The sequence below is a fragment of the Lutra lutra genome, chromosome 7 (assembly GCF_902655055.1).
Source record: "Lutra lutra chromosome 7, mLutLut1.2, whole genome shotgun sequence".
NCBI lineage: Eukaryota > Metazoa > Chordata > Mammalia > Carnivora > Mustelidae > Lutra > Lutra lutra.
Genome location: NC_062284.1, coordinates 98,112,056 through 98,125,451, shown reverse-complemented (window position 1 = coordinate 98,125,451; position 13,396 = coordinate 98,112,056). Strand labels below are relative to the sequence as shown.

Sequence of the window (13,396 nt, the reverse complement as noted above, 5' to 3'; positions counted from 1 at the left end):
GAGAATCAGACTGTATATTTCTCTGTTTTTTACTTCTTCACCTTTCTTACATAAACGTTCAAATTTTCTTTGCAATATTTTTGTCCTCAGAATATATTTCACTGGGGCGCCTGGGTGGCTCAGTGGGTTAAAGCCTCTGCCTTCTGCTCAGGTCAGGATCCCAGAATCCTGGGATCAAGCCCCACATCAGGCTCTCAGCTCAGCAAGGAGCCTGCTTCCTCCTCCTCTCTCTCTCTGCCTGCCTCTCAGCCTACTTGTGATCTCTGTCTGTCAAATAAGTAAATAAATAAATAAAATCTTTAAAAAATATATATATTTCACCGAAAATAAACAGAGAACTGTGTTCAATGACCAGTTTTCTCCGTGATGTTAGAGTTTCAATTTAATGCACAGTTAGGTGTATTAATTTGGATGTGCTTTCAATTTTAAGTTTACTTTTTTCTTTTCTATTTTTTGAGTATGTAAAACATAAATGAGTCTATGGTTGACAGTTTTACTAGAAAGAAAGCCTCACTCCCATCCTTATCCCCTACTGTCTTTTACAATTAGCCATTTTGGGGCTTCTGGGGGGCTCTGTCCATTAAGTCTCTGACTTTTTTTTTCTTTCTTTCTTTCTTTTTTTTTTTTTTTTTTGAATACAAGTAGACAGAAAGGCAGGCAGAGAGAGGAAGGAAAGCAGGCTCCCCACTAAGCAGAGAGCCCGATGCGGGGCTCGATCCCAGGACCCTGGGATCATGACCTGAGCCGAAAGCAGAGGCTTTAACCCACTGAGCCACCCAGGTGCCCCAAGTCTCTGACTTTTGATCACAGGGTGGTGAGTTCAAGCTCTGCATTGGGCTCTAGGCTGGGCATGGAGCCGACTTTTTAAAAAAAACTGAATACAAAAAAAAAAAGTGAATAGTTAGCCATTTTTTCAGTGTCTAGTGTAACATTCAGGATTTTAAAAACAGAAAATCAAGTAAATACATATACATGTATGTATTCTTATTTCCTCGCCTTTATCATACTTTAAAAAAAAGATTTGTCTATTTATTTATTCATTTATTTATTTGACACAGAGAGATCACAAGTAGGCAGAGAGGCAGGCGGGGGCGGGGGGGGGGCGGGCCCCCTGCGGAGCAGAGAGCCGGATATGGGGCTTGAACCCAGGACCCTGAGATCCTGACGTGAGCCAAAGGCAGAGGCTTAACCCACTGAGTCACCCAGGCACCCCTATCACGCTTTTAAGAACAGTTAATCTTGTACGCTGGAAGTCACTGTATATCAGTACTTAGAAATTGTCCTCATGTTTTACAAGGCTGCGTGTTCACTTATAAGCACTCGATGGTTTTGTTCAACTCATTGGAGCAAGCGTTTTTAAAGCGCAGCTTAACAGTGCACTCGCTGGAATCAGACCACATCACTTACCGAATGTTTCATCTAGAGGAAAACATCTACCATTTTTGCGTCTGTTTTCTCACCTGTCAAATGAGGGTGTTGAAAAAATAGCCCACCGTCCCTTCAGTTTTATGAGCAGTACTATAGTGCATATATTTCTAGCGCTTATGATTTTACATGGAACAAAGGAAGCCCTCAACTTAAATACAAAGCAGGATGGGTGGGGATGGTGGTGATTTGCAGCAGCTTCAAGTGAATATCGGGGAAAACCCTGTGGAAACACAGAATATTTCCAGAGCCTCTGTGAAGTAGAGAACAGGAGTACATAGGGGCCCCCGGGTCTGAGCCCGACAGGAGTGTCGGAAAATGACAGCATGGAGGACAGCGATGTGACGGTGGGTCAGGGACGCGCTTGGGATAGGGAAACGCATTCCCTACCAGACACCAGGATAGGACGCTTTCGCCCTTTAGCCTCCGGGCAAAAAAAGAGTGCTGTGTCGTTTCCCCCTTTAGCCCACAAGACCGCGGGCTACAGGCAACCAGGCACCCGCGACTAGGAGCTCTCAGCCGCGGAGCCGGGACAGAGGCGGAACTTGAGGGTTCCCAGCCTGGGCGGGGTCAGGGGCCGGGCGAGCCGGGGCGGGGATGGGGTGGGGAAGGGGGCGGAGCAAACCCGGGAAGGGGCGGGGCCGCTACCGTGGCGCCAAAACGCGAACATGGCGCCGGAGCGGCTTCGAAGCCGGGCGGTCTCTGCCTTCAAGCTGCGCGGCTTGCTGCTCCGGGGGTGAGTCTTCCCGGGGCAGTTTACCGGACGGGAGAGCCAGGGCCAGGCGACCGCGCCGGGCAGCCGTACGCGCCGCGCGCCCGTAGGGGCTTGGTCTTCAATCTCAGAGACCCTTGAAAAACTTAAAGAAGTGAAATTGATCTGGCAGGGTCTAAAGGCTGCGATTCCTTCTTAGGTTTCCCCGAGTCGAAAACGTTTCTCCCAGGTGGGATGTGGCTCTCCTCCAGCATGTGGTCCGTGGAGCCGGAGAAGCCGCGGTCTGTGTCGCGGCAGCGGTTTATTGGCACTGTGACTTGGGCACTTCTCAGCTCCTCCTCCCCCAAGTCTATGCCTTAGCAAAATGGGGGTAGTACCAGAGCGACTTCACGTTGTTTGTGAATCATCAGTTGAGCGACCTGGGAAAGCCCATATGCGTGTCAGTAGTTGTTACTTATTTTGTGAAAATTGTGAGCCCTCCCTTTTCTCAAATTTGGGTCAGGTATTATTCCTGAGTGAGAATTCCTAGAGAGTGAGTTAAAAAGTGGGTACATTTGAAGCACATTCCTAGATCCTCCTCTTTCCCCTTAAACATTCCCTTTAGAACTTATTTGATAGGTTTTCTGGCCATAATCATGTTTTCCTGTACTTACAGAACGCACTCTTCTAAGATTTTTCTCATTAAATCTGTTTTGTTTTTTAGAATACAGTATTTTTTGGATACATATTTAAATACCTGCTGGATGGAATATACTTTTTTTGTCCCAGGTTATGACTGCATTTGCCAGTGTGTAGAGAGTTTTTTTGTTTGTTTTTGAAATAATGGGTTTTATGAGCCTTTTAACTTTGCTTTTGGTTTAGCGGTGAACAAGGGCAAGAGTGGATATGCCCTGGGAGAAAATAATGAATTTTGTTCATTTGATCCCTTACATTTTGCAAATGTGAGCAGTTGATCAATTAACTTTTCGTTCTCTTCCCTTAGAATTTGACTTAATACTCAGCTGTCATTCATCAACTAATTTAGTCAGAAATATGCTGAAATCCTGTCTACACAGAATCTGGGCCAGATCGTGTATAGCTTTACAGGGTTTGGTCTATCCTAAGATCACTGTGCTGAGGCAAGGAGTACAAGAGAGGAAGACACTGTGGAGCTTGGGAACAGATAGCGTATTATTTATTTATTGCTGCGTAACAGATTACCCCAAAATTTAGAGATTTAGAGGTTGAAAACAGCACACTCTTTATTATCTCACTTTTTCTGTGGGCCAGGAATTGAGGTAGGCTTAGCTGGGTTCTTTTTTTTTTTTTTTTTTTTTTTTTGACAGAGATCACAAGTAGGCAGAGAAGCAGGCAGAGAGAGAGAAGGAAGCAGGCTCCCTGCTGAGCAGAGATCCTGATGCGGGGCTCGATCCCAGGACCCTGGGATCATGACCTGAGCGGAAGGCAGAGGCTTTAACCCACTGAGCCACCCAGGCACCCCTTAGCTGCGTTCTATTAGCTTCAGGGTCTCTCATAAAGCTGCAGTCAAGATGGGGTCATCTCAAATGTCTGTTGGGCAGGATTTGCTTCCAAGTTCATTCAGTGGTTGGCAGGATTCAGTTCTGCCAGCACTCTTGGACTTGGGGCCTCAGTCCTTGCTAGCTGTTGGTTGGAGGCCACCCTCAGTTCCTTGCCATGTGGTCCTCTCCAACATGGCAGCTTCCTTCATCAAAGCCCGCAAAAGAAAGAGTAAGTCAGAAGTCGCAGTCTTCTCTAACCTAATCAAGGAAGTAATATCTTGTTTTAAAAAAATTTTACTTTTGGGGTGCCTGGGTGGCTCAGTGGGTTAAGCCTCTGCCTTCGGCTCGGGTCGTGGTCCCGGGGTCCTGGTCCCGGGGTCCTGGGATCGAGCTCCGAATCGAGCTCTCTGCTCAGCAGGGAGCCTGCTTCCTCCTCCCTCTCTTTCTCTGCCTGCCTCTCCGCCTGCTTGTGATCTCTGCCTGTCAAATAAATAAATAAAATTTAAAAAAATTTTTTTTGCTTTTAAAATTACAGTACAGGAAAATGCTCCATTACTTTTACTATAGTCTATTGTTAGAAGCAAGTTACTAGGTCCAGCCCATACTCAAGGCGAAGGGCTGCACATGGTTGTGAATACCAGGAGGCGTGGATTATTAGGGGTTGTTTTAGAATTCTGTCTACCATGGATATTAAGTAGTTCACAGTTATTTAGTTTCAGTTGTGAAAAGGATCCCAAGAAAGAAGTGCTCTGGTAATGTATAACATTGTAACTACTCTAGAATTAAAGAAGGACTTCATTAAAGAAGTGGTTTGAGCTGCTGTTCAAGGATGAATAGGACTTGAGTAGGTGAAGAAAAGAGCGGCGAGAAATGACCACATAAAGGCCCTGAGGCAGGAGAGCACTGGAGGAGCCTAAGGAGATTTGGCAGGGGCCAGATCCTGTATCCTAAGAGCTGTCCCACCATTCACCCAAAATGTGTGTGATTTTCGGGACTCACCAAATACCTGTGGACCACCTTCAGGATGCTTGTCACTCTGCCAGAGGATGGCACAGTTCTAGTTTCCAAGGAGCATCATCCATGATAAATTGGAGAGTTGTGATACCCACACATGAAAGAATCGCTGAGCAACCCAAGTTAAGAACAATTAGTGTGAGGACTATAACAATAACAGTAACGTTAAGTGTGAAGTTGTATGCTGAAAACAGAATGGCATGCAATTAGTTGATTGTTTAGACAGTGTTCATTCTGAGACCTATAGGTATTTAAATCAGGGATGCGTGTGGATTTTTTTTTTTTTTTTGAAAGTTCGGTCTTACTGGGTTCTTTTGGAGCAGAGGGATTCTTGTGATTTCAGAGTGTTGCTTCTGTGACTATATTCATATATCATAGTTTTTTTCTAGTCTAATTTTCTAACTTTAAGATTGAAAACAACAATGAAAATACTAAAATTTACTTTAAGTAAATGCATCAGCAAACCAATAAATATATACTTAAGTGTCTGTTATGTTCAGGACATTGAAGCAAATGAAGTCCTGCCTTAAATGTAAGGCGATAACTGGTACAAAGCTATTGTGATGTGTCAGATCTGAGGTGTATAGGAATTTTAACAATTCATAAGGGAGGGGAGGTTGCAGCAGGTAGGGCTGGTCTAGGAAGACTTCCTCAAAAAAGATATGATTTGGGGCTTTAAAAATGGTTATGTTGGCTGGGGAGAAATGGAAGAATTTGTTCAGAAAGGAGTGGAGAGGTGAGCACTGCTTGCAGTGAAGAGTGAATAGATTTTAGTTTCAATGCCACATTGATGAGTGTTTGTCAGTTCTGGGTATAAAACTTTGAGCCTCGGTGACCAGTGGCCTGCCATATCTTTTCTTTCCATTCAGGGAAGCCATTAAGTACCTCACAGAAGCTCTTGAGTCTATCAGTGAAGTAGAGCTTGAAGATGCACTGGAAAAGATCATCGATGCTGTTGAAAAGCAACCGTGTAAGGACATTATCTGATAGCTCTTAAATTGTTAATATAGTTCTATATCCTCGATTGCATTTATAGATTTCAGCGGAAGTTGAGGATTCCATATGACGATATTACAGGGTTATGAGACATACCCATGGTAGCACTTCTTCCTAAGGGATAACTTCTAGTTCCATTGCAACTTCAGGACTTTCCCCAGAGACTCTTAAAGTTCTTTCTTCTCATGGAGCTGTCATGGCTAGCTGTCCTGCACTTGACTTCTGATTTTGATCTGATCCTTACAGTCACTTTTGTCTCTCTGCATACCTACTACTTTGTCTTTTTTTTTTTTTTTTAAGATTTTATTTATTTATTTGTCAAAGAGAGAGCAAGAAAGAGCGCAAGCACAAACAAGGGGAAAGGCAGGCAGAGGGAGAAGCAGCCTGATGTGGATCATGACCTGAGCCAAAGGCAGACGCTTAACTGACTGAGCCACTCAGGCGTACCCCTACTACTTTGTCTTATTTAGGTTTGGAACTCCTAAAAATTTTGGGGGAAAAAGAATAAGTGAGCAGGGCTAATTCTCCCTTCTGGCTTCAGCCTTTCTCAAGGGATCTTTTTATTAAATATTTAACCTTTTACCACAAACATGGACCTACAAAGGAGGAATGCTCTTCTTCTAGGTGCAAACATCCAGTGTTTCTAGAACACTGAGGGACAGAAGCAAGTGTGGCTTGCTCTCAGGCATTATATTGATCTAGTTTCTTCGATTATGTAGGAAGACATACATTCCATGATAGATGAGAAATTACTGTTACATCTTATTTTCAGTTGTAAAGGCAGAATTTTAAATATACCTTTGCTTTTAAAAACTGCTTTATAGTTGAAAATTTAGAAATTATTACTTATGAGAAAGTAGTATATATTCCTTTAAGATGGCGCATAGTGTCTTACCTGAGAACATAACAAATTGTTCAAGGGTGTCCACTCTGGAATCAGGCTGGCCATCTATACTTTCTAGCTGTGTTCTTGGGGAATTTATTCAGTCTCTCAAAGTTGTACTTCCTCCCCTTTAAGATATTAGCATATGAACAACAACCTATCTGTAAGGATATCTAATCTAATGGCATAATGCTTGTGAAGTACTGAGCATAGTGTCACACATTTAGTAAGGGCTTAATAAGTGGTAGCTGTTATATTTGTTACTATCATGCCTGTGGAAACACAGCAATTGGTGCTGGAAAGTTCTACTAATGCAACTAACCTTGCATATAAAGATTTCTGTAAGTGTTTATACAACTGAATTTATATTATTAGACAGTCTTTAGAAAAGTAAGGCATTTGGCTGTGTATTAGGATATTACAAGTGTATTTGAGTGTAAAAAGATGAAGGTTTTTGAGATATGGCTTCTGTTATTGTTCTGACCTAACCCTTTTTTTTGTCCTAAAAACTATGTAATGAGAATCTCAGGGTTAGTCTTTGCAGATTATTTTTAGGAAAAGAGCTATCTGTGGAAATAAGTAATTTTTATGCCTGTTTCTAAAATTGAACTTTGAAATTCTCTTTTCAGTGTCATCAAACATGATTGAACGGTCAGTGGTGGAAGCGGCAGTCCAGGAATGCAGTCAGTCTGTAGATGAAACTATGTATGTGGATAAAATGAACTTCCCCCCTGCTGGCAATATGAAGTGCTTATTTTAAATGATTTTCTTGGGGAAAGAATTAGTGATCAGCCTTTCTACAGTGGTTATTTCTGAGTGTTTCTTTCTTTCCTTTTTTTAAAAAATTAACATATAATGTATTATTTGTCTCAGGGGTACAGGTATGTGATTCATCAGTCTTAATTCACAGCACTCACCATAGCACATACCCTCCCCAGTGTCCATAACCCAGCCCCCCATCCCTCCTTGCCCCTCTACTCCAGCAACCCTGTTCGTTTCCTGAAATTAAGGGTCTCTTATGGCTTGTCTCCCTCTCTGGTTTCATCTTGTTTCATTTTCCCCTCCCTTCCCCTATGATCCCTGTCTTGTTTCTCAAATTCCTCGTATCAGTGAGATCATATGATAAAAATATGGAATGCATCACGAATTTGCGTATCATCCTTGCGCAGGGGCCATGCTAATCTTCTCTGTATCGTTCCAATTTTAGTATATGTGCTGCTGAAGCAAGCACTCTTAGTGTTTTCCTTTTAAGTGATAGCTTGCATTATAAACCTCATTAAGTGACTCATCTTTACTATTTTTTCCTGGAGATTTGAGATTGTTTATAACATTAGTAACTTTTGCCACTGCCCATTGGATCTGAGTTTATATTCTGTATGCTTCCAATAAATTGAATTTTCAGAAGTATACTTTGCTTTTGCTCTTAGGAAAGTGCGGGGTCCAAAGAAGTTCAGCAGCTTATGTTGGGTCCCATGGTCAGTGGCAGAGAGGGTGGAACTATAGTTTATGATACTTGCCACTAACTCATGCTATGAGAACTTAGGAATTTATATGGGAATAATTTTCTTGGGTTTCATTTCCAGGTGTCCCTCTTTTTTTTTTTTTTTTAAAGATTTTTATTTATTTATTTGAGAGAGAGAGAGAGAGAGAGAGCATGAGAGGGGAGAAGGTCAGAGGGAAAGCAGACTCCCAGTGGAGCTGGGAGCCCAATGCGGGACTCGATCCTGGGACTCCGGGACCATGACATGAGTGGAAGGCAGTGTCTTAACCAACTGAGCCACCCAGGTGCCCCCATGTATCCCTCTTTCTTTTCCTCTTTTGAATAGGATACGTCTTTCCAAATTCACAGGGTTTAACTGGGAGGAAAATAACTGGAAAAATGGACAGAGAGAATTAACTTTAATAGTTTTTTTCCCTCTTTCGGGCAATGGGGATCATTGACAGGAGTCATTACCGTATTAGAGCTGCTAAGAAAATAGAGAAATTGAGGAATATTATTTATTTATTTATTTAAAAGATTTTATTTATTTGACAGAAAGAGAGAGAGAGTACAAGTAGGGGGAGAGGCAGGCAGAGGCAGAGGGAGAAGTAGACTTCCCACTGAGCAGGGAGCCCTATATGGGGCTTGATCCCAGGATGCTGAGATCATGACCTGAGCCGAAGGTAGACGCTTAGACTGAGCCACCACCCAGGTGCCCTGAGAAATTGAAGAATTTTAATTTTAACCTTGCAGACTCATTATTTAAGATACTAGGGTAGGATGACATACCCCTAAAGCCATCAGTAGAAATTCAAAATTACTATATCGAAGTGGAAAGGTTATAATCATAAGTATGCATTAAAGTTAACCGTTGTTTCTTTCTAGCTCTTTATATGCCACAATTAGCCAATGCAGAGGTCCAGTGGGACTGAATGGTGAACAGTCTTTGCAACTTCAATTGTCAGGAAATTATTATATTATAGCATAAGAGAGGCTTTCATTTTTATAGATGAAGAAGTGGCATGAGAAGTCAAATAACCTGTCAAGATTGACCCACTAAAAATGGTGGAACAGTATGTGGAATCTAGGTTTTCTTCAAGTCCACTGGTTCTCTGCTGTCTCTACTAGATGTTACCACCAGAGTAGCAAGAACATTTTTGACCATATTCAGTCTGGGAGATAAATAGATAAAATTTTAGGGAAGATTTGTTAGATTGGAATATTTATGCAATAGTGCTGTGAATTTTTTAAAAATTTGGTTCAAACGTGGTTACTTATTAACAATGTCTGAAAGTAAATTATTTTGTTGAATTTCTTTCTCTAACACTGTGTCAAGGATATGGCCAGTATTTTGAGGGTTCTTTTCTATTTTATACCTGGTTTCTGGGACACTTTTGCATAATATTTTGGATTAAAAACTTGTTGGAAATGAATTGTATTTTTAAATAATATTTAATAATTTAACCCACTGAGCCACCCAGGCACCCCAATAGGTGACATTCTTAATTAGAAGTTAACTTGATTATTATGATTATTATTTTTGCTTGAGAGTGTTGGCAATACTTTCTTGTCTCTGAGAGAAAAATTTTATCCCCATATTATGAGACTCCAAGAAATTTTGTATATGACCTGTGGAAAGTACATTCGTATACCATAAGATTATAATACAAGTTTTCATGCTCACCTAAGATTCTTATGTTTTAGTAAATCAAGTCTGTTTTTGTGGACTGTTTTTCAGAGAACATATTTTCAATATCATAGGAGCATTTGATATTCCACGCTTTGTGTACAGTTCAGAAAGAAAAAAATTTCTTCCGTAAGTATAACATCTATTGATTTTAAGCTAATGTCAGATGTTCGGATGTACATTTTTTTCAGAAGGCATATAGTCCATGATTCATTTTTGGCCCACCTTTGTGTATTGTGATAGTTTTATGGCATTTCTTTTTTTCTAGTCTATTAATGACCAACCACCCTGCCCCAAATTTATTTGGAACAGCAAGAGATAAAGCAGAGCTGTTTCGTGAACGATATACCATTTTGCATCAGGTAAGCTGAGAGGGGAAAATGAGACTGTTGAAGCTTAGGTAAGACTCAGTGTTAATTAAAGGATGGAATTTTGTAGTCCAGTGCTTGTCATCCAATAGGCTCTTACTGGACTCTCTAGGTTTGAAAACATGTGGGGGATACAGAAATAAAAACAATTGTTTTTGTGATGATAAAAATAGCAGCTATCATTTATTATCCACTTTTAATGTGCTGAGCACTGTGTTTAGCATGTTATGGACATACTTACCTCTTATAATCATTGCAATGTCAGTGTATGTATAGATGCTATTATCCTCATTTTCCCATTATTTTAAAAAAATATTATTTATTTGAGAGAGAGCGAGTGAGCACAAGGGGGTGGGGGGAGGGTGGGCAGAGGCAGAGGGTGAAGTGGGGCTAATCTGGATCATGACCTGAGCCAAAGGTAGACGCTTAGCCAACGGAGCCACCGAGGTGCCCCACTATTATCCTCATTTTACAGATGAAGAACTGAGACTTAGATAAATTTAGAAATTTGACCGAAGATCACATATAGTAAGTATAGACAGGATTTGAATCCAGTGTGTCCGACACGGGAGCCCAACCTTTGCCTACAGCACTATACTAGCTTCTAGCAGCTTCCAGTCTGTGACTTTAAAGACATTTGCAGAACAAAATATAAAGTGGAATTTTGTATGTGCTGTAAAAGAGATATAAGCAGAATGTATTCTTTGGGAACAGCAGAGAAGCTTTCAGGGAAATGATGGCATTTGACATGGGCCTTGCCTATTTGATCTCGTGGAAAGGGTGAAAAGGTGGTGGTAACAGTGTGAAGAAAGACAGCAGAGGGAAAGAGTGGAGTCTGCCAGAAATGATGAGAAGGTGGTCCGTTCTGTGTATAGAAGAAGGCTCATGAAGAAGATGAGATAGTATGAGATAGATAGGTTTGGAAAGCAAGTGTGAGCCAGATCGTGGGAGCACCTTGGATGCCACTCTTGGCAGCTGGGACTCTGGTTTCTCGGTACAAGGAACCTTGGAATATCAGAGAGAGACCCAGTCACAGTTGGGTTTTGTGAGCACTTCTCTCCCAGCAGATTTTGGGATGAATTAAGAATGTGAGAGAAGACTTTAGGGAGTCTGTTGTATTAGTCTTGCTAGGAATGACAGCTATGGGGAGAAGAAGTGGCAAGGGTTGTAGACAGGGGATCGCACCAGAGCAATGGAAGCCATTATTCATGGTGACTGAATGGATGTGAAGAAGAAGGGAAAGAGCGAAGACTCACATGATTAAGGTAGTGAGTCCAAGAGAGTAGGACAGTGGAATAATATGTTAAAAAATAAGAAAAAGGGAATGTTTGGGGAAGATGATGCAGATGACTCAGGTTCTGTTTCAAACATTGGAGTTAAGGTTACCAGTGGGATATCAGGTGAAAAGCATACCTAGAGCTGAAGAAAGAGGTCTAGGCAGACAGAGAGATTTAGGGGGATCTGCAGAGGAGAGAAGGAGATGGAGTAGAGCAGTAGACCCTCTGAGAAAGAGAGGCAGCCATGGGGAGGCAGTGGCAAAAGGGAAGAGGGGAGAACTGGGGAGCCAGGCCAGGATGGTGTTAGATGGCGGAAGCAGAAGATTTCAAGGAGAGGATGGGCAGTGGGAGGAATCCCTGAAAAAGGATGAAGAGGGTGAGCACGAGGGATGCCTATTCTCTCCTGCTTCCATCACCTACATCATGTTGTCAGATCAGTCTTCCTGACATGAAGCTCTGGTATTGTCATGATTTTGCACAGAAGTCTTTTGAAAGAGAGGCTTACTGCCTATTGAATTAAATACGGATTATACTTAGTGGTTGAGATCCTCCCGCTGCATCTTTTTGGCCAGCTCTCTACTTTTCCTCTAAAAGTTCCTCTGTGCTGGAATAAAGAAGCAAATACAGAATTATTGTTCATTTCTTCTTCTGTAACTTTGCTTATTCTATTCACTCTCTGGATTGCTCTTCCCTCTTTTCTGTTCTGCTGAAACCTTCCTAATTCTGGAAGGGCCTTCTTAAATTCCTCCTCTTTTCTGAACCTCTTCGTGATCAATTGGATGCAGTCTCTTCCTGCTTTAAACCAGTGACTATGTCAGTATGTCTCCTACAGCATTTACTAGAGTTAGCCCTGCCTTGCATTTGGGGTGTTTACCTCTGTTATCAGACACTCCTTTTTTATTTTCTCTGCCACATTTGGCACAGTGCTTTCCATAGACAAGATGCTCAAGTAGATATTGCATTTCTTTTCCCTTTCTGCACTCTATCTCACAACCCTTGAGATCATGACCTGAGCTGAAATCAAGAGTCAGATGCTTAACAGACTGAGCCACCCAGTCACCCCTTAAAAATTATATTTTAAAGCCTATTTTATTATTTTGGGTGTGTGACTTAACCCTTCTGAGCCTCATTTATTCTTATCTGTGAAAAGGGTTGAATTTTAGTCCATTCGCATATTTATTGCAGTTATCTCTCTGAAAGCAAATCTGATTTTATTATTATCCCACTTTCAATATCTTTGTTTTCCAATGTCTATACAAAAACTTCCTGGCTTGGCATAGAAAGTCCATACTGTCAGGGCTCTTATACTGGAGATTACAGAAACTAAAACCGACTAAAACAGAAAGAGGCATTTATTGGCCTTTGGAGAGGTCTAGAGGTCCACCAGTTTCAAGCATGGCTGGGTCCAGGATCTCACACATCATGAGAGATCTACCTCTTTCCATTACCCAGCAATTTTTAAAAATTGATTTTACTTTCAAACAAGTTCTCCCAATGAGATGACAGAGGCCGCTATAGCCTCAGCAGCACTTGGAGAGGGAGCTCCCCTCTTCCAGTAGTTCTAGCAACAGTTTCTTAGCAGCTCTTAGCTTAAGGCAGTTGGTCAACCCTGAACCATTCACTGGCTAAGGGGTGGTGTACTTTGATTGATTAGGCCTTAGTGGCCAGTTTATAGGAAGGGGAGGGGACACCAGCCCTGCCTAAACTACATGGACCACAGTGGGGTGGGGGGATGGTTCCCCAAACAGAGGCTCCAGCTCATCTCCTACCTTGTCTGACACTGCTTTGTACACCTCATGAGCCAACTCTCCTAAACTTGGCATCACTTCCAAGTACTCTTTTACTCTTGTAACTCTTTCTTGTGACACATCCCTTCCTCCTCCTGAAATGTCTTGTCTCAGCCTCTTTTGGTTTCTTACTAGCAAAGTCTTATTTATCATTATGGTCTCATTAAGTGCCCCCTTCTGCCTGGGGTCCTTTGTTGTATGGTGGCCCTTGACTTTTCTCTCTCACAAACCCCGTGCCCTCAGGAAGGCACTTGCTGCCAGCTGCACA

At 41.9% G+C, this 13,396-nt stretch overlaps 2 protein-coding genes and 1 non-coding gene across 4 annotated transcripts in view; 1 reads left to right on the top strand and 2 right to left on the bottom strand.

Annotated features, from left to right (window-relative positions):
* Positions 1 to 13,396, bottom strand: part of KLHDC1 (kelch domain containing 1) — a 94,583-nt gene that overhangs the window by 56,718 nt on the left and 24,469 nt on the right. The window lies entirely within an intron of this gene.
* The window catches only part of POLE2 (DNA polymerase epsilon 2, accessory subunit), a 29,863-nt gene continuing 18,532 nt past the window's right edge, over positions 2,066 to 13,396 (top strand). For both annotated transcript variants that reach the window (XM_047735478.1, XM_047735477.1), the window contains exons 1-5: positions 2,066 to 2,161; positions 5,520 to 5,620; positions 7,159 to 7,234; positions 9,748 to 9,825; positions 9,965 to 10,058. In XM_047735478.1, coding sequence (XP_047591434.1) covers positions 2,094 to 2,161; positions 5,520 to 5,620; positions 7,159 to 7,234; positions 9,748 to 9,825; positions 9,965 to 10,058 — 417 coding nt within the window. In that variant the 5' untranslated portion in view covers positions 2,066 to 2,093. The remainder of the gene's footprint in view (positions 2,162 to 5,519; positions 5,621 to 7,158; positions 7,235 to 9,747; positions 9,826 to 9,964; positions 10,059 to 13,396) is intronic.
* LOC125105745 (U6 spliceosomal RNA) lies at positions 7,654 to 7,760 on the bottom strand. The gene has a single exon (XR_007129012.1). It is a non-coding gene; the product is annotated as a U6 spliceosomal RNA (small nuclear RNA).